Source organism: Drosophila pseudoobscura, chromosome 4 (assembly GCF_009870125.1).
Source record: "Drosophila pseudoobscura strain MV-25-SWS-2005 chromosome 4, UCI_Dpse_MV25, whole genome shotgun sequence".
NCBI lineage: Eukaryota > Metazoa > Arthropoda > Insecta > Diptera > Drosophilidae > Drosophila > Drosophila pseudoobscura.
Genome location: NC_046681.1, coordinates 17308725 through 17329264, shown reverse-complemented (window position 1 = coordinate 17329264; position 20540 = coordinate 17308725). Strand labels below are relative to the sequence as shown.

Genomic DNA, 20540 nt, shown 5'->3' with positions numbered 1-20540 from the left:
GAATATATCCATATATTTAGATAGTAGATACAAATGTTGTTCCCTTGATTATTTATTTATACTAAGTTATGATGAAAAAATTATATTGAAAAATCATCCTTGCTGTTTCCCTTATCGGGGAAACTACCTCGATTACAAAAAGGCGTTGCACGCCCAGATCGGTTCTCAAATAGCGGAGAAAACTGAATATTTTTGATTGAGAAAAATGTCCTTGATCCTTGATAGGAACTCCTTCAAATCAAGGATGTTATTCCGGACACAGGAAGCCGTCGCACGACTCGATCGGGCGCCAAATAAAGGAGAAAACAAGATATATGTCTTGGGAAATTATCCTTGATCCTTGGTCCTTGATAAGGACTTCCTCAGATCAGGGACGTTATTCCGAACACAGGAAGCGGTCGGACGCCCAGATAGCCCCATAAATAGCGGAGAAAATTAGTATTTTTTGATCCTTGATATCCTTGATCCTTGATAAGGACGCCATAAAATCAGGGAAATTTTTCCGATCACAGGAAGCCATCGCACGCCCAGATCGTCCCATAAATAGCGGAGAAAACAAAACTGGCTTGGAAAAAAAAAAACAAAAACTCGCGTCAAATGGTCAAAATCTGGATGGGACACCAGGCCAACAGAAATCAGCAGAAGGTCGCTGAATTTTTAAAAATTGGTGCCCCCAAAAGTATGCACCATTTTTTTGCACTCGCTGCAGTTGCTTGCTGCTGATTTCTGTTGGCCTGGTGTCCCATCCAGTTTTTGGCCATTTGACGTGAGTTTTATTTTTTTGTACGGTGGCGCCCCTGTCGAGGATTTCGTGAACTACATTTTCAAAAACATCAAATTACAAGCCAATTTTTTTTTCTTCCTTATTTGTGGGCCGATCGGGACGTGCGACGGCTTCCTGTGATCGGAAAAATGTCCCTGATTTTATGGCGTCCTTATCAAGGATCAAGGATATCAAGGATCAAAAAATACTAATTTTCCCGCTATTTATGGGTCTATCTGGTCGTCCGACCGCTTCCTGTGTTTGGAAAAACGTCGCTGATCTGATGAAGTCCTTATCAAGGACCAAGGATCAAGGATAATTTCCCAAGATATATCTTGTTTTCTCCTTTATTTGGAGCCCGATCGAGACGTGCGACGGCTTCATGTGTCCGGAATAACATCCTTGATTTGAAGGAGTTCCTATCAAGGATCCAGGACATTTTTCCCAATCAAAAACATTCAGTTTTCTCCGCTATTTATGTGCCGATCTGGGCGTGCGACGGCTACTTGTGTTCAGAAAATTGTCCCTGATCTGATTAAGTCCTTATCAAGGACCAAGGATATCAAGGATAAAAAATACTAATTTTCTCCGCTATTTATGGGTCAATCTGGGCATGCGACGGATTTTTGTGTTCGGAAAATTGTCCCTGATCTGATGAAAGTGTTTTCAAGGACCAACGATATTTATTTTAGTTAGCTCATATCGGCTCGAGGTAGCGAAGCGAGTGAACTCCCCGGCGCAGTTAAAAAAAAAATACAAGTACTTCGTTCAAAATTTCAAATTTGACTTAGTTATTTGTTAACCCTGCAGTTAAATATATTAAATGTAGCTACGTAATATCAGGTATTTGTAAAATTCTTTATAAAATTTTTATTGATCATTCGGATATATTAATTTTAAAAGCCACCTCTACCCGCAGGAGGTGCTCCACGCATTATACTAGGAGGGGGGCCTCTCATTGGTGGTGGTGCTCCACGTCCAAGATTCCCAGGTAATGAAGGAATACCACCAGGAATTAATCCTGGTGGGGGTGCTCCCATCATGGGAGCTCGAGGCACGCCCCTGCCCATCGGAGCCATATGTTGTTGAGCTGGCCCGCCTATGCCTCTCACTGGACCTTGTAATCCTGCTGGTACAGCTGACATGTTCAAGGGTACGCCTCTGCCGGCTATACGACCAATGCCTGGCCCTGATGCAGCTCCTGGTATTGGTACTCGGGGAAGTCCTTCCTCTGGAGGTGGAGGTCCTTCCACTGTAAGAGAAACTATGTTTTCACCACGCAGCAAAACAAAGCCTAGGACACGTTTTTCCTCTCGTTCGGGCACTTTCGAATTCTTAGATCTTATCTTGCGAAACTCTTCGCAGTCGCCCAATATTAAGTTCATGTGCTTATCAAATGCTTTGAAAGTTCCGATGAATGTACGTGAGTCTTGCAGAACGATTCGCACCCGGTAGTTCAGATGCTGAATCATTTTGTTATTCTTCCCAATAGTCTGTAAGTAAAATAATATTAAGTTAACAAATGAATTTATATATGTTTTAATAGTCCTACGACAATTATTAGAATTAATGTAGAAACAATTAAATAGCACATGGTGGTACGAAAGCTAAGATGGCAAATCGAACCTGTTTTTGGATCTTAGGATAACGATTTACCCCACATTCGCGTCGCATTTACCTCATCTTTTCTTATATGTAACCCTTTAATGTATATATTGAAAACTGGAGGACATATAGACAGGTAAAGCGTGGCAAAGGTCTGCCGCGGGAAACTGTTTTCTTCCTTCTGGCCATATTAAATATACAATATAATCTTTCTGAAAGCGATGCGGTTTTCTCGTATTTTTTAAATTGCGGAAGCAACAGATTTTCTTTTCTTTCAGTGTGAAATAGACACCGACTGGACTAAAGATATTGATCAATAATATCTACGCGATGTAGCCTTTGAGTACCAGACAACACATTGTACTCGCAAATAGCGTCGGTTTTCGATAGTACATACAAATGTATGTATGCAACGGAAATAATAATTCCAATCATTTTCAGATATATGAAACTTATTTTTAGCTGCTTATTAAAATTATTTGATGGTTTTGTTTTAGTTTTCGTTTATAATCTTTATATATTAATGTTTGTACACAATGTACAGAATGCTTTTCACCCGGCAACATCGAATTGTATTCTACAAGTAACACAATAAATCCATATTTAATTTCAATTCAATAACTATTTCTCTATTCTACAATGAAATCCACTGGCGGCCATCGTCTTACCATTTTAATAGATTTATTTTAAACGAAAATAAAATAATTTGTATTTCTATCAGGCAAGCCAACACGGGGTTAGATTGAAGAAAAATTAATCTTATTCTATTCGATTATTCCAAACGATTGCTATCGCTCACGAGTTCAATTAACAAATAAATCGAGTAGTTTATCCACATATCTTATGGTCGTTTTCCACTTCTCTTAATATCGGCATGCTTTGAAAACCCTTGCTTGGGATTTGTCTTGGGTTGCCTACTGTTTACGCATGCAAACGTACTACAAACATGTGAATATATGCGTGGCGACCACTGCATCAAACTAACACAAATTTATAGTTGGATTTGTTTTTTCATACTTAAAAGGCACTTAGAGTAGTGGAAACGACCTTACGACCATAGCGCAGAACGTAATGCATACTGCTTTATTCTTAAAATGTTCCTTGCTATTTCTTTCCTTACATGACCAGAGGGGTCCCCATAATACCCTATTCACACTGGCCACCATCCATTGAAAAAATGAGAGAAATATGCTTGATTTTTCCACTTAAGGGAGCAGCTGTGCGACAGAAAAAGTGTTGCTGGCTGTGTGTGTGGAAAAATTTGTCACAAGCAGTGCCTCAGTTTGTGACTGATAGCTGGCTACATTTTTTTGTCTAATTTTTCGATATACCTTTACTGAAGTCGATATATAAAGCAAATTAAAAATATTTTTATAAAGTTCGCTGGTGCGTAAGCGCTTTAACCATGTTCTGAATATAATAGCCGAGTTACACTGTCATATATCTGCTATCGATATCGGAATACAGATACTCCCACTTTACCTACGAAATGGCACTAGTCTCCTTCTACTTAAAAAAAATAGTAAGACCTTGTTACCTAAACGCAGGAACGCAATAACGCAACCAAATCATGGTGAAATTTAACTAAATAACATAAAATTTAATCGAAATATTAATAAAAGGTAGTGCTCTGTAATTCTTGGATAACTTTATGTTAATCTCGTTTTGTGCTGTACGAACAGCTGAAACTGAAATGAAATGGTATATTCTTAGTTCAGTCTTTAGATGTATTTAATTGTTATCGACTACTTCCAAAATGCATAAGAAGTTGCAGCCCTACAAACATAGTAAACAAATAATGAACTTCAAGTCTGCGACTCAATGTTCATACGGCCACGTCATTTGGTCTCTCTCCGTTATTCTCTTTTTTGCTGACATTCTACTCAGAAGTTTGGGGAGGAAGCGCCGATGCCCTGAAGTTCTAACTCGTTGGCAATATACGTGAAAAATAAAAACGGGTAACGTATGCAGTAATTAAAAAAAAGCATTCTAAATTCCAATGCTTTATTAAAGTGTATATTCTCTAAATTTATTAAAAGGTGCGTGCTCTCTGATACTTCAACCAGGAACAAGGAAAAATCGCCAGAAATTCATAATTTGACCCATCATTTAGGATGAATATTTTTCGGTTTGCTGGAGATCTATCTCATGTTTTTGCCATCATAATACTTCTGCTAAAAATATGGAAAACTCGATCGTGTGCTGGGATATCTGGAAAATCGCAAATATTGTTCGCTGTAGTTTACTTAACACGCTACCTCGATCTCTTCACCACATATGTAAGCCTCTATAACTCTGTTATGAAGGTGCTGTTTTTGGCCACTTCTGGTGCAACGGTCTATTTGATGTACGTAAAGTTTAAGGCAACTTATGATCACAACCATGATTCGTTCCGCATCGAGTTCCTTCTTATACCTTGCGCCTTGCTTTCCTTCGTCATTAATCACGAATTCTCAGTAATGGAAGTGCTTTGGACATTTTCAATTTATTTGGAATCTGTTGCCATTTTACCACAACTTTTTTTGGTAAGCAAAACTGGAGAGGCAGAATCTATAACTAGCCATTACCTCTTTGCTCTTGGATCATACCGCGCGCTATATTTGCTTAATTGGGTTTATCGCTACATGGTAGAATCGCACTATGATCTTATTGCGATCTTCGCGGGAATTGTTCAAACCATTCTATACTGCGATTTCTTCTACTTATACATTACCAAAGTTCTTAAGGGCAAGAAACTACAGCTGCCAGCATAATTAAAACAATTGTTAACTTTAATACATCGACACATCAAAGGCATTAATAAGCAGCTGTATGTATTCCAGCAAAGACGGATACAAAAGCAAATAAAGAATGGACCGTTCCACAAAGAATTTTTAGTTTATGATAATTTACAGAAGATGTATCGGGAGAATTTTTTGTGTTGCAACTATTTTATGAAAAAGAAAATCAAAAACTCGTGAATAATACATGTAAAAATTTACCAATTGTAATATTCTTTGTTTTCTAAATGAACACTACAACTATTCAGAGGGAATCAAATTAAATATTGAAAATGGTTTGGATATTTATACCCGTGAAGGGGCTATTATACAATTGTGCACAAGCTCAAAGCGCATGGAAGGAAAGCATCTCAAACCACAAAATATATACATTGTATGTATGTATGTAATACATACTATGTATTAATCAAAACGACAAGCAGCTTTAATACATCTACATATGTATGTCTGTCATCTATGACATTCATATGTATGTCCTTTTTCTTTTGAATTATTATTCGGCATAAGTAGGCGTGTGCTCTAATAGTTCTTGAATTTTATTGTGTGTTACAAGGTTAGAAGTAGAAACAAATCACAAAGAGATCAACAATGGAGGCGGAACTGGATGAAATAATTGCCGGTCTGCTGTGCACAGATACCAAACGCATACACGACTGCACCGCCGCTTTGAGAGAGGCGTTCGAAAACCCAGAGGTACTGCCGGTGCTCTGCCAGATGCTGGTGTCGACCCGCGAGACGCAAGTCCGCCAGTTTGCAGTTGTCCTGATGAACAAGCGCCTTGCAAAGCTGCGCCACTGGCAGATGGTGCCGCCCGAACATCAGGCAGGCATTAAGGCTTGCATGCTCCAGGCATTGATAAGGGAGAAGGAAAAGAGCGTAAAGAATGCCATAGCCCTGCTTATTGGGACTTTAGTGCGTCATGAGGCAGACAAAAAGGACTCGTGGTTGGCCGAATTGCTGAGCTTTATTTTCGAACGCTGCAACATGGACGATCCAAAAGAGAGTGAGCTGGGATCATCCATATTCGCCAGTCTGACCGACAGCGCCCCAGATCAGTTGATCAGCCAAATGTCTGAGATCTGTCAACTCTTTTCGAGTGTGCTGATAGCCGCCCAGTGCAATGGAGATATGGCCACGCTCACTGTAGCCAATATGATGCAGGGAATGTGTTCCCTGATGCCATTTATTGTCGGCCACACAGAGGCAGAGCAGACGGTTTCCAAAGTCGTCCCGCTGATGCTCACTGCTCTCCAGGCCTTTGTCCAAAAGGGAGTCCTGACAGAATTCACTACCGCCTTTGAGATCATGGATTCCGTTGCAGAGTACGTGCCGAAACTGCTGAATAATTACATAAAGATGTTGGTTGACTTCTGTCTGGCGACGGTGAGCAACAAGCAGATAGATGACCAAATCCGTGTTGTGGTGGTGACCTTTGTCGGTCGCATCGTCCGCGTCAAGAAGAAGGCAATCGTCAAGCTGAAACTCCTGGACCTCATCCTAGTCGCCGTATTCGAGATGATGTGCAGTGAACTCGGCAACGATGATGAGGACGACTATTTCTCGAGTACTAACAACACGCCCGTGTCCGCGGCTACACAAACACTCGATGTGATGGCTCTCCAGTTGTCGCCACAAAAGCTGATTCCACCACTTCTGCAGATTCTCGAGCCAGCTCTCCAGAGTCCGGACCCTCTGCGCCGTCGCGCCGCCTTCATGGCCATGGCCGTCATCTCCGAGGGTTGCTCGGAGGCCATCAAAAAGAAATACTTGGAATTAATGCTAAACATAATGAAGAGCGGCATCATCGATCAGGATCCAGCCGTGCGCAATTCGGCCTTCTTTGCATTGGGCCAGTTCTCCGAGTTTATGCAGCCCGAGATAGCAAAGTTCGCCCCACAGATTCTGCCCGTGCTCTTTGAGTTTCTCCACCAACTGATTGTGGAGCTGAAGATGGGCCAGCCGGAACCCACACAAATGGATCGCATGTTCTATGCCCTGGATGTTTTCTGCGAGAACCTCGAGGAAGAGATTGTGCCACATCTGCCGGTGCTGATGGATCGTTTGTTCGAGTGCATGGATCAGCAGAACTCTATTCACATTCGACAGCTGGCCCTGTCGACCATCTCGTCGGTTGCCACCGCATCGAAGTCGAATTTGGTCCCATACTTCAGTCAGATTGTGGAGATACTGAAGATTTATCTGGTGAAGGAGTGCGACGAGTCGCTCAATGAGCTACGCATTCAGGCCATCGATACTCTGGCTTCTATTACCCGAACCGTTGGTAAAGAGAACTTTATTCATTTCGCCCAAGACACGATGAATTATTGCATGAATATGCTGGAGCTGGGACCAGACGATCCAGACCTGAGGCGTGCCATCTACGCCTTAATTGGTGGACTGTCCGTTGTTGTCACAAACGATATGAACACGTTCTTCCCTAAGGTTATCGAACGCATGATTCAGACGGTGGTGTCGACGGAAGATGCTTTGGTAAAGCTACGAGAAGACTCGCCGACGGGCGGCCTCTTAACTGAAATCGATCTGGGCAGTACCGACGATGAGGACGATGATGACGACGATATAGGGGAATATCAGGTGGAGAATGACTACGTCTATGAGAAGGAGGAGGCCATACTGACGCTCAAGGAGTTCGCAGTAAATTCGAGCAACGCCTTTTTCCCCTACCTCACAGTGGTGTTCGAGGAGGTGTACAAAACCATAGATCATTGCCAGGATGGCATCCGCAATGCAGCCATCGAGGCCCTCTGCGCTTTTGTAATTTGCCTCCACAAGATGAACGACGGAGACGGAGTAAAGCGCGCATGCTCGATTCTCATTCCAAAGTTTATTTACCTTGTTAAGAACGACGAGGAACAGGCCGTCGTCCGTCAAATACTCGATGAGCTTGGCGAGCTCTTCAATACCGTGAAGACGCTGGCCTTGCCCACCCCTGATCTTGCTGAGTCGGTTGTTGCCTGCATCAAAGATGTGCTGATCAATAATACGGCCTGCCAGTTCAATGAGCCTTGTGGCGTTGGTGATGAGGAGGAGGCCGATGAAAGCGAGTACGATGAGGCACTCATCGAAAGTGGTGGCAATCTGGTGGCCATGATTGGCCACGCCCTCCAACCGGAGACATACTCGCTGTACTTTGGACGACTGTACAATTTCTTCTTGACCAAACTGGCAAAGGCCAAGGCGAACGATGATCCAGACCAGCGTTCATTTATCTATGGCGTCCTGGCCGAATGCTTCCAATCGTTGGGACTTTGTGTGGTCACCTATTTCGATTCGCTCTGTCCCGTGCTTCTAGAGGGCACCACCGACTCGTACGCCAAGGCGCGCCAGAACAGCTACTTCGGCCTGGGTGAACTGGTCTATCACGCCGAAGAGATGTCCTTTGACTCGTTTGGAGTGATTTTGCAGGCCCTCTCCGATGCGATCGCCAAGGAGCAGAATGCCCCTGCCATGGACAATATCTGCGGGGCTGTGTCACGCCTGATCATAACCAATCACAATATGGTGCCCCTGGGTCATGTGTTGCCCGTATTCATGTCCAGTCTGCCCCTCCGCGAGGACATTGAAGAAAATGACGTGGTGCTGAAGGCCTTCCGCGTGTTGTACATGAATACACGTGAGAGTATTCTCCCTTACATCGAGCAGATGCTGGGCATCATCTTGCATGTGCTGTTAAAGCAGGAGTTTCGAGATAATGACACCATCGCCAATGCTGTTAGTTTCATGAAGGAAATCCGCATCGAGTATCCACAGCAATTCAACAGTGTGGCCAACTCGAGTCCGGAGGTGTTCACATTCGTGCAGACCCTGTAAGCAGCACAAGCGCGGCTCCAATATCAGACCTCGCAACAAATACCTTGCTCATACACATACACATTCAAGAGAGTTCCAGGCCAAAGTTTCTTCAGTTTCGGAGTAAAAACAAATCTCAAAACCCAGTCAAAATTTTTCAAATATTCTCACGTTCGTTCACACACAGTACACAGTACACGGAGCGATGGCAGTCAGTCCCAAAATATTGGTCACGTTCATAGATACATATAAAAACTCTCGAAGAAATCCATCTCGGAGATAGTACATGGAGATACACGATAGATACGAGCTAATGGAATTTTAACGAAATGTTTTTTAGTTTATAATTGCAAAGCGATATGGAATAGTCTGAAATAAAATAAACATTTCGTCTATCTGTTTCTATGAGAATTATTCATAAATCGAATATCAGTAGCTTGAATTTTCTATATTTTGAACTAAAATGGGTGGCACAGTGTTTAAGAAAGTGTTTTACGTCTAACTCTGTAAGTGGAAGTCTCCAAAAGTTTTCTCCGAACGCTTTCTTTGGATAATAAAAAGTGCTTCGATTTATAAAACTTTATAAGAACTGTATAATGCAGTAATTTTGAACAGACTCATCGGGTTAAGCTGGTATAATCAACCCGGGGGGCACGGCCAAAAAAAAAGCTAATAAAAATGTTATACGCGGTACAAAGTCAGTAGAATAGAATAATAGAATAATATTTTGTTTGCTGTTCGCAAAAGGGACATGTTGATTGTCAAACCAAAATTTAAAAAGAAAACGAACCGTTTGGGGATTTGTTTTTGATTTTTGAAGGCAATGCCAATGCAATTTCAATTGGCCTTCTGGCTATAATTCCATAGTTCTAGAATTCCGGAGGAGAACAAGGCAACTTATTTGAAGTTTGACTATTACCAAAACATTAGGTCTTGGGATCCGCTGCTGGGATCAGCTTCACTGAACACTGAATCGAAATATGCAGCAGTTTTGGCCAGATTCGTCGATGTGAATTTCCTCGGCTTGTACTCGTTTCAAAGTTCTAGCTGGAAGCTGAAAAATATAGCGATGACAGAAGGTTTTGCTGCGGTTGGTCCAGCGTATTTAGCTATGGAAGGACATGAAGTCACTGCGGGCCAGAGGAGTGGTCTCCTTATCTAGCTCACTTGCATCGCTGACGCCTTTCATGGATCAATTTGGAGTTCTTTTCGTAGGTGGTCGACTTAAGAATTCTCCGCTGGATTTGATATTATGGCAGGTTATGGCGGATCTCCCAACGGAGTGGCTCGACGTTTCTCAAGCCTTTGAGAACATAGGCGCATACTTTTGTGGCCCGTTTTTCTATAAGCCTGCGGCACAAGGCTCCAATCTAGTTTTACGTCCGCGTCTTCATTTGATTCGGTACCAAGACTCTTCATCTGTAGATGATCAAGGATTTATGTGGAATTGCTTCAATCCATGGTCGCTTCATAAGCGCCAGATAAAATCCGCGAAAAATTCGGTAAGAAAATAAAAGAAATTTTGTTGGTACTAGGAATGAGATGGTTGAGTTGAAACGCCTTTTCCTCACCGACGACCATCAAAAGACGATACAGGAGTTTTTCTTTCTCCAGGCTATAGACTAGCACCGTGGTGGTCTATTGGAAGCTGCTGTGAAAACGGCCAAGTACATCTTCTACTGTGCGAAAGGCAATTCGGTTCTTGGATTTGCCACCTCTAGTTTACCTTTTAGAGTGAATGGTGCATTTCTTGAATGATGGTCCTCCTGGTTCGTGTGCTAATCCTGACGTCACGAAGATAAACATCGATCGCCTGCGTGGCTGGTAGCGAGTACCTGCAGTACCTGGTCCGGTGGAAGGAAGAATATGTCCATATATATACATCACTGCAGCAGCGCTCAAAGTGGATTTCTAGTTTCTTTAGTTTAACTGCTTGCATTAGGTCATTAGGTAACGGGCAATTCATAAAACGCGCGCTTTTGTTTACCATGTACATAGATCTATATGTATGTATATAGTGAATCGAAACTGCCTTAATTTTAACTTGAACCTTCAACAGTTATTCAAAAAGCTTAATAGCTGAACAGAAATAAATAAACTTTTGTTAATAATCTGTTGTTCTATTTTTATGATAACATTCAGTTTACATATTATTTATTTATACGGCCTCCCCTTTGCAGGTCAAATGTTGAAAATTTCCCCATAGTAAAAAGAAAGCTAAGTATGCACAACCTATCACAGACGTTATCAATGGCCAAAGATCGGGATATCGTGAAGGGGCTTTGATTATTAATGAAGCCCCCACAATGGCAATTAAGCAGATTTTTGATATATATAAAAATGCTTTTTGGCCAGAACTCGGTCTAGTTTCAGAATAAAAACATTGGCAAATCAAGTGATATATTAAAACACATGCCAGCGACGGTACTAACAAACCATCTCTTTGTAAAAGTGGTAGCATGGTGAATACTGACATTTCGAGAAAGAGAATAATTTCGTTCGGCCACCATGTAAGCAAGCATAATGATGGTAGTGCAGCCAGCAGAATAGTCTTCTCGTGAACCTAGAATTGTATCGAGTTATAAAACTGTTCTAAAGTTTAATTCTTCATACGTACTTGAAATGAAAATAAAAAAAAAGCAATGGCAGTATTGAAAAGGGATAATAAAAAACCCATTTTACATCGCTTCCTATACAGTGTAATATTAGTTGGCAGAGCACTAATTAAGGTGAAAGCCAGACAAACTAGAGCCATGTGATTATTCAACACATGTTGTCTGAAACATACAATTTTTGTACTGTTTTTTTTTTAATGTTTTTATTAATTAGTGTGGGCTTACTTTAGTTTCCAAATTATATTTAATGAACACCAAAAATTAGAAACTTTGTCTTCAAATACGGTGCGCCCGAGAGGAAAAAGGCGATGTAACACTTCAGCCACCGCATGAAGCGATCCAGACCAAGGGTACCAAAGCAGGCAGAATGTAGCTAAAACAATGGTTGCGGTTATTCCTAATTTAACTGCAAATAACCTGAGGCTAAAAATATTTGTATTAAAACATTTTCAGTATTAAATAAAGTATGAATATATATTTAATAAAGCTTCAATCTAGAAAGCCAATCAATTTAAGTTAAAAGCAGCCTATTAGACTTTGGGTTGACCCTCTTAATGCAATACAGTCGTAAGTATATATTTCGTTTCTATGCAGCTATATCAAAACGTGGGACTTAGCATTCATTCTTACTATAATAATTAAACCCGAATTTAAAATTGATACACTTCTAGCAGGGTGATATCAAAGAAGTCTGAATAGAAAATTTGGTTGCTCGAGATCTTATAGTCACTGAGATCTATGCGCTCAACGGGACGAACGGTCGGACAGGCAGACATGGCTGTATCGACTCGGCTATTGATGCTAATCAAATCAAAATCAAAATAGACTACTGCACTACACTACTAAAATAGCGTGCTAATTTTGTTATTAAATGGCTCGAATATTTTTGAATGCATGGCTGCCAATGGTTTGTATTTTGAGAGGCGAGTGCTGCCAAATATTTAAACCAAAAATTAAAATGGCGAAAGCCCTTCATTCAATCATACAGTATTGTATGGTTAGTGATTCAATGCTAAGCTTAAATTTATGCTGGATGGTAATTTTCGGTCTGGTCAAAATAATAAGTATACATACATAAGTATTAGTATAAATCATAAGTATAAGTATAAATAATAATAATGAGTGAATTCAGAATTAAGTTACATTAAATGTACACATACATATGTTACATACACTGCCGCTCATTTTATTAGAAAAGGGCAACAGAAACTGTTCCAATGGCAGAGACAACCACATATTACGTGTAGGTTTACAATTGAGCGACATTTATGGAGTATTTAAATATACCATAGGATTATTATAAGTGACTACCGTAAGCATACCTGTTTGCTGCCAAGCATTCGCCTAGAATATACGTAAAAAACGGAATGCTGTGGTATAGTTCCATTTGTTTGTAGTTCAATGCTAATGTGAAGGCAAATGCAGCAATATATTGTTTGCCATGCAGAATTGCTGCAATAGCCGCAGCTGCTAAGCCCAACGACACGTTATTGTATTGAAAATGTCCATTGTCGATAAGCACTTGACCAGGATAGGCGGCGAACAACATGAAGGAAAACAGTAGACTTTTGCTTTGAAAGCTTTTATCTATACAAATACACACCCCCAAGATAGCCGGTAAATAGATTAAAATGTCTCCTGTCAATACAGTTAGTCGCATAAAGCTTTTATGCAGTCTAGATTGAAAACCTCTACTTTTATGCAACTCGATAAAGCGGGGATCAATGGATTCTGCTATGCGACCAATTAAATAGCTATGATGTGCGGTTAGTGGAGGATAGTCTAGCCCCCAGTACTGCAAATCATTATCGGAGCTATTCGTATACCATTGACCAGGCTCCAAATTAATTGTCACTTCTTGCCAGTGGCGTTGAGCTTCATAGTCACCGTACATAGGAGGCGAGTCAAAGCCTGAGAATGAGTACAATGAAACTATGGATCTAAGCGACACAGCTACGCAAGCTATTGCTAAAATTTCAGATTTCATATTTCCTATGCTATTTGTTTTTAACCATTAGTGCTGAATAAATTTCGATGACACTATCGATTGGTGTTAAAAAGAGTCTTGTCACCTATCGAAAGCAACCAGATAGAAAAGTTTCGATTTTTCTTTTAAAACCTACGAAAAAATTCTCCTGTGTATGCCTGATCGACACAGAATGAGCGTTAACATTGGCACAAAGTTGCGTTATTAAAACAGCTGATGTGTGTGTCGATGACAATCAGATAGCGATTTTGATCTGGTCATGCTAAAAATAGCCGAAAGAACGGATATAAAAGGCAAAAGAGAGTGATAAACATATAAATATATATTAATAAAGTTATACGAAAATAACATATATAAACTGAAACTATCAGCAAATTATGTTTTCATATTTTTTTCCACGCATGTTAAATCGTAAGAAATCGTAAAATCATTCTCAAACGTTTCTAAACTGTTGGAGCTGTTGTATATAATATATAATGATATATAATATAATAATGATATACAAATAATACAAAAAAATCGAATAAAACGTTGTAACAACCCTGTTTTGGAATGGTATTGCTCGGTATATCTCGCCGTATCCGAGGTTCGTGACAGAATATTTTTGTATATAGCCTCCAGTCAATAATCGTTTACATCCTACCCAGTGACAACACTTTAAAGGTTAAGTTTATATTATATTTTTTTCATACTGAATGTATTCTGAAAATGGTCCGAGATACTCGCGGTCCAGTCCAGGGAATCCTAGGGCTTCGTCGGTTTTGTTCTTCACACAGTCCTATTTGACGGGGTAAGCGTCGTTTACGCAGTCGGTCCTTGTTCTGCGGGTATGATCTGCCAGGTATGTTTCCTGGTCGTAACTTGAGAATGTATCGGGAGGCACAATCAGGGATTCTAGGAATCTGCATGCTTTGCGCTTGAAGTGGTTCAGGTATTCTAGTTAAGGCGTGGGTCAGCGACGACGCTAACGGATTCTGACGATCTGCGGGTTCTGAGCTCCGAAGTGGCTCGGAAACCATCTGGTATTCTAATTGAGGAGGGGGCCAGCATTGTCTAGACTTGGGGTTGGTTTGAAGACCTATCTTGACAATTTCGAATCTTGTCCTGATCAATTTAATTAAAAAAAAAAATAATGATAAATAATAATATGATCTCCTAATCCTATTATAATTTCAATTTATTCTAACTTATTTTTGAGAGGGGCGCGTCAAAAAATTAAAAAAAACACAGATTGAGAAAAAGTGTTAATATTTAAATTTGTATTTAAAGTTATAGATTGTGTAATATTATCATTCGCATAAAGCTAGTGTAATGTGGTATGCGACCTTTGAAGTTCTCCTAAGTTGGTTTGAAAACTTTGTGTATCATCGCGTACATTACTAGGACCTATTTTATTTTCAATTCGTTGACTGGTGTCCCGCATTACACCACTAAAATCAGGCAATTCAGGAAGATCTAGTGCAAGGTGCGCTGAAAATCTCTTGTATACCGAGGATTTGATGCTTTCTTTTTTCATTTTTATCCTGTTCTCTTCCGCTGCAAGTTGTTGCTTTAAAAAAATTGATGTTTTTAAAATTGATTGTACATTGGAAAATAGGGACTCCGATTTTTCTATTGTTTGTAGTGCTCTGTGAATTATAAATAATCGTAATGTTATCGTTAAACTTGTAGCAAATTAAATTAGTTGACATACTCTACTCCATATTCCATGTCATAGCAATGTCCCTGAAGATTTTTCTGCAACTGGAACACTTCCTCCCGTTTTTCATATATCGCTGGTAATACTTTCCGCACATGCTCCTAAAAACAAACTAATGCAGTAATATCGAAAATAATCGTGAGGTATATTACAACGCTAATTCCGAATACCCTAATTACACCATTGAAATGTGGTATTGTCCGTAAGGTTTTTCGCTTCCAAAAACTTCTCAGTTAGTCGACTATGCAGTTGATAATCCTTACGTTTCTATTCGATATTTAGCCGATAATTTTCAAATGAAACCCTGAATAATTTACATATATTGCGCAAAAATGCAGCTGTTAGCACGAAAACGAAAAGTGTTGCTTCCCTACATTTTAACTAGCATCTACCGCTTGTTCTAGCCACCGATGAATCTTTATATGGCATTGGTGTGGTATTCCCACACATTCAAGCAGATGGTACGGAAAGGCCAATAGCATTATATTAACAATATATGTATGTCCACCATGTTCGATAAAGCCAAACAGAAAAGGAAGCACTTTCGATTATATTTGGGGTAACAAAAAATCATCAGTACCATTACGGCAGAAAGTTATTTCTACTTCGCAGCACCAAAGCTTAATGAACGCACTCTTACGTCTTCCTATCAGCTCAGATGAAAAGTTTGACACTGAACAGGCAATAAATGCCGAAATAATCAGCCAGAATCTTAAGATTTTCAGATGCAGACTTTCCCTGACGATTAACAAGAGAAGAACTGAAGAGAAAAATCGAGCATTTAATCATTATTGGATGGATTCTTTTTCATATGTAACACAGAGGGTTATCAGACTTTACTTAAGAAATACTTCACTACAAACCATAACCGATTCGCTGTTAGAGGCGTGCTTGAAACTTAAAACAAGTTGTGAGCCAGATTTAACAGCTAACTATTATTCAATAGTTATAGTTATATTATTTAAATACTAATTTCATATTTCTTTCAGAGCTAGCTAAAATAAATATGGTGTGAGCGAAAAATTTGTATATTTTTATTAGAATAAAGATTACGTATAATTAATGTATTCGTTTTAAAATAAAATAAAATGTTGATAATATAACTTATCCTATACAAAACCTTAAGACCTTCTGTGTGAAAACGTTAACCCCTGGTGAGCAATCTGATCCTCAGATTATAATTTCCTCTTCTTGAATTAATTTCTTAGCTCATTTAGCTATATTAGTCTAACATATATTTTTCCTGCATGTATGCGATCGTTTCGGTTACACGTGTAGCACGTCTTTCGGCAGCGGTCTTTGGATGATTGGGCAGAGGAGAAAAAACCACACTCCGAAGATAACGGTACATAGTAAGCCCCGGAACAAAGATTGTCTAGACTCTAGACCTACAATAAACTAATGGGAAAGACTCAGCAGCAGGATTGGCTCTGCATCACAAAATAATGATCACAAAACTACCACTACCTCAAGTAAATTAACAAAATTTGTAAAAGAGCACAAAGTACCATCGGTTGAATTTACCACGAAAGGCGTTAAAGTGGTGAAACACTGTCTGCCAAGACATCACCAACAACAGATGCAGGAAATGCAAGGAACTGCAAATCCTCGATTCTGTTATGATCAAGCGACAGACACAGCGGCGTTCCTGTGCTGGAATCAGTGGATTGCCTTTCCTTCGCCAAAGACACCGCAATCCTGTGGGATTTAAATTATACTCTTAGCGGTCCCATTCAACCGGAAAACTAAGGGCCACATAGATCTAAGTTGGGTGGTCCGATATACTGATTAAAATAAAATAGAGAACATAAAAAAGGGGTAATTTGTGTCTGTCAATACAATTGTAGGCGCTTGTTCAATACGAGATTATATTATTATACAATATAGTTACAATAATAACAGCTTCACGTACCTGAACTCGAAAAAAAGCTAGGGAAGGGTCATTCGCGAATATGTGTACATTTTCCGATATTTTTTCGGAAGCTAAAAAATAAAATGTTTTTATATTTATTAAAATCATAAGATCATTAATGTGTATGTGTGCATGAAAAACATATTTAAGAACAGAAGGTTAGCTTTGTTGGCCGAAACTCTAAATACCCTTGCAGTTACCCTACGTCAGTTATTTTTTTTCAAACAAGCTTGGTTTTGTATATTGAGTTAAGTGAAATTGTGAATTTTTGTGTGAATTATTACATCTGGTTGTATTAAACTTTGCAAAACTTATAAGCTGATAAATGCAGCTATAGCTTCAGTATGGTAATAAAGTTTAAAAAAAATGCATTTGGTCAAGATTGGCCTTATGTTTTTGGAACAGGTACTTTGAAGATTACCTTTGATAGTAAATAGAAATAGCTAGTGAATACTAATGTATTATTTGTTTTGATTCAGTGTATGCACGACTATTATTATTTTCCTGTGCATATTGTCTGCACCTCATATAAACATACGTTCGTAAGATGTGTTCTCTACCCCGACCTTTATTTGATATGGGAATTTTATTTAATAACATACTTTTTCTTGTTTTAAAGATCAATTCACTTGCTCGAGACATTGTTTTGCTTTAAAATGGCACAACAAAATTAAGGAATGAGTAGAGCTGGGAAAATATCGATTCAAACATCGATATAATTGATTCTTTGGTGTTGGTGAAAACATCGATTCATTTGTTGGGAATCGATGTTTGTTTGACAACATGAAACCAAATTTCACTTCCTATATGGAACGCGAGCTTGATTGAAAAAAATGGCAAACAATTAAGAAATTACAGGAAACAAAGCGAGAGATACTTCAGTAAATTGAGAGCAGTAGAGGCCAAACTAACTTCCTACAGAGCTGATTCAATTTTAAAGGGATTCCAAACAGCAACGTTTTATTGTGCCTGTATGTAATAGCCAATAAAAACGCAAATTTATTCATTTCAACTTGTAATATGTAACAATTCAGACAAAAACATGGCTATTGTTATTGCCATGTTTTTTTTTTTTGATGGATGGTAAATCGTAGATGGTGCCAGTGGAAATCGAGGTTTCAAATCTGTGAAAAAATCCCATCGTTCCCCGTAAATATTCTGTGGTGGAAAAGAATATTATATTTTAAGCTCTAGGCTTTTCCGAAGTTAGGGAGCACCATCGAAGCCCACTTGACCACTTTTCAACCGCTTTTGGGCTGAAATCTTGATCGCTTATGGAGTATGTTGCCAGCCGTCCTCTTCTCCACAAATGTTTGTGTTCTGGCTTGGGCGTTATTTGATAGAAACTCTTCCCCCGCAATATAAACAGAAAATTGGACAGCCGCAGTATTGCATAGCTACCTTACCAAGGTATCGGTTTTGCGATCCGAGTCACCATCCACCCCAGGTCTGGGATGGGACCCCTTTGGATTCGCTCCAACGATTTTCACTGCGCCGGCTTTGTCTACTATGGGGGTACAGGGCCAGTAATTGGCACTGCAGTTGTAATTGCTAGCTGATAGACGATGAGGAATTCCTGACTCATGTATGCTATTGGTTTAGCTTCCATTTTGTTCCCACTATTTCCAGAGATGGGGCAAGCTACGTCATAGCAGAGTTCCACGTTTCCCGGCTAATGCATCCTTGGAGCAGGCGTATTTTAAGTTTCTGAGTTCTCCGTTAACGACTGGGCCAAATTTGAGAGTGGGTCGGGTGAAACCTTAGTCCGGTCCGGAGTGAGGTGAGTGTTGGGATTGAAATGTGAGTAGTATGTATGGTAGGGATCGGAAATGAGCTACTTATAAAAGTCGTCAATGAAAGCGCATCGTCTGCGACGTCTTTTTCGGTATGCCCACTGTACCAAACACTACATATACATATGTACATATGGTTACACACGGCAGTAGCTTATGCACCAGTTCTTTCGTCTCTATCTCAGGTTTATTAAGCTTAATAAGCATTTAAATTCTTGATAAATCGTCAATCGAGAGTATTCTTTTCTTGACTTTAGGAGCTTATAAATTTTACATTTACCTTGGGTTATTCAAAAATGACTTTAAATAGAAAATATTGCCAGAAATTTTATAAATTGCGTGCTTGGAAGACAATTTTACCAATAATTTGTATATTTTGCTTTTTTTATCTACACAACATATCTCAAAAACCATGTAAAAAATATGTAAACGTTTAAGTTTGAATCGTCATGATTTTGAAATTTGTATTTGAAAGACATATAGCTCATACAAAAAGAGGAGTGTATTCGAGCTTGAATTCTGAACAAAAAACTTATTTCTCATATAAGAAAGACACACAGAAACACATCGCTGGGTTGACTGGGCTTGCCAACGTAGTCAATAATGAATATTCTTTATGATAATAGAGCTACCCTCTAAAAATTCCTAAGAAATACCCTCTAAAATGACAGATCATTAGTTGGAATCGGACAGACCACTAGACCACTATGTCATCTATCTGCCACAAAAACGAGAGGTTAAAGCCAAATATTTATAATGATATAACTCTTCTAATAAAATAATTATAAAACTTAAAATAATACTTTGGTCGCAGCTTATCAGCCTGCTTGCAGATTTATTGGCCGTGTCTTTTCAAGGGAATACTTAAAAACTACGTCAGGCATAGGATAAATATTTAATTTTCACTGCTTTCGTTTCGGTTAACGTAAAGAATATCAGTATCGGGTATAAAGTAGTCGACGTAATCATATTTTAGTTCTTATGTTATGTGAAATTCGAATATCCAAAATATTGGTAGTTCATGCACATGCAATGCTGACGTTGTATTTTCCATGATAATAAGAACTCATTCTTGCGTCGTTGGTTTTTTTTTTTGTTTAAAGCTTAAAAAATATGTAACATTTGTATATGTTATTTGAAGTTACGAACATGTGGAAAATTTTATTTTTATATGGTTTCAGTACTTTATCAAATCTTAACGCTAATTACCTTGAAAATGAATCTACTTTAGACATTAATAATGAATTCGAACAATTTAAGGTAGGTACGACTTTGACTGAATGTAAGAACCGAAATTTATATTAACATTTTTTTTTTATAGAAGATAAATAATAAGACGTACAGTCGTAATTTTGATGAAACACGTAGTCTAAAAGCATTTGAAGTAAACTATAAAATAATAAAAGACCATAATAAAAATTATCAGGACGGTCAGACTACATTCAGGTTAGCAACAAATATTATGGCTGACATGGTATGTATAAACATGTTCATATGTCATGTGAACGTAAAAATAAGTAAATAATAATAAAAATAATAATAACAGAAAATTTGTTTATCTCGCTCGTCAATATGA

At 39.0% G+C, this 20540-nt stretch overlaps 5 protein-coding genes across 5 annotated transcripts; 2 read left to right on the top strand and 3 right to left on the bottom strand.

Moving 5' to 3' along the window:
- Window positions 1-1618: 1618 nt before the first annotated feature.
- On the bottom strand, window positions 1619-3156 carry SmB (small ribonucleoprotein particle protein SmB). Its single transcript, XM_001357129.4, has 2 exons — window positions 3037-3156; window positions 1619-2256 (listed from the first exon to the last, which is right to left on the bottom strand). Exons 1-2 carry the CDS (start codon window positions 3037-3039, stop codon window positions 1660-1662), a joined length of 600 nt encoding a protein of 199 aa, XP_001357165.3. The 5' UTR covers window positions 3040-3156; the 3' UTR covers window positions 1619-1659.
- A 1015-nt stretch (window positions 3157-4171) lies between these two features.
- KdelR (ER lumen protein-retaining receptor) lies at window positions 4172-5358 on the top strand. The gene is made up of 2 exons (XM_001357128.4): window positions 4172-4326; window positions 4408-5358. The coding sequence occupies exon 2, from the start codon at window positions 4483-4485 to the stop codon at window positions 5119-5121; it is 639 nt and encodes a 212-aa protein (XP_001357164.1). The 5' UTR covers window positions 4172-4326; window positions 4408-4482; the 3' UTR covers window positions 5122-5358.
- Window positions 5359-5736: 378 nt separating this feature from the next.
- On the top strand, window positions 5737-8979 carry LOC117183993 (importin-4-like). The gene has a single exon (XM_033379807.1). It carries the CDS (start codon window positions 5737-5739, stop codon window positions 8977-8979), a length of 3243 nt encoding a protein of 1080 aa, XP_033235698.1.
- A 2087-nt stretch (window positions 8980-11066) lies between these two features.
- On the bottom strand, window positions 11067-13633 carry gny (ALG6 alpha-1,3-glucosyltransferase garnysstan). The gene is made up of 4 exons (XM_001357127.4): window positions 12896-13633; window positions 11799-11996; window positions 11576-11735; window positions 11067-11521 (listed from the first exon to the last, which is right to left on the bottom strand). Exons 1-4 carry the CDS (start codon window positions 13558-13560, stop codon window positions 11117-11119), a joined length of 1428 nt encoding a protein of 475 aa, XP_001357163.3. The 5' UTR covers window positions 13561-13633; the 3' UTR covers window positions 11067-11116.
- A 1163-nt stretch (window positions 13634-14796) lies between these two features.
- Window positions 14797-17903, bottom strand: LOC6903309 (BLOC-1-related complex subunit 8 homolog). The gene is made up of 4 exons (XM_033380961.1): window positions 17774-17903; window positions 17172-17242; window positions 15254-15360; window positions 14797-15188 (listed from the first exon to the last, which is right to left on the bottom strand). Exons 1-4 carry the CDS (start codon window positions 17811-17813, stop codon window positions 14864-14866), a joined length of 543 nt encoding a protein of 180 aa, XP_033236852.1. The 5' UTR covers window positions 17814-17903; the 3' UTR covers window positions 14797-14863.
- Between the last annotated feature and the right edge of the window lie 2637 nt (window positions 17904-20540).

Coding starts and splice junctions, on each gene's coding strand:
- KdelR (XM_001357128.4), top strand. CDS start 4,483: ATGAATATTTTTCGGTTTGCTGGAGATCTATCTCATGTTTTTGCCATC.
- LOC117183993 (XM_033379807.1), top strand. CDS start 5,737: ATGGAGGCGGAACTGGATGAAATAATTGCCGGTCTGCTGTGCACAGAT.
- gny (XM_001357127.4), bottom strand. CDS start 13,560: ATGAAATCTGAAATTTTAGCAATAGCTTGCGTAGCTGTGTCGCTTAGA. Junction 11,997..12,895: donor GAATGCTTGGCAGCAAACAG/GTATGCTTACGG, acceptor AAATATTTTTAG/CCTCAGGTTATTTGCAGTTA. Junction 11,522..11,575: donor TTTTTTTATTTTCATTTCAA/GTACGTATGAAG, acceptor ATACAATTCTAG/GTTCACGAGAAGACTATTCT.
- LOC6903309 (XM_033380961.1), bottom strand. CDS start 17,813: ATGTCTCGAGCAAGTGAATTGATCTTTAAAACAAGAAAAA. Junction 17,243..17,773: donor GATCTTTAAAACAAGAAAAA/GTATGTTATTAA, acceptor TTTATTTTTTAG/CTTCCGAAAAAATATCGGAA. Junction 15,361..17,171: donor TAGCTTTTTTTCGAGTTCAG/GTACGTGAAGCT, acceptor GTTTGTTTTTAG/GAGCATGTGCGGAAAGTATT.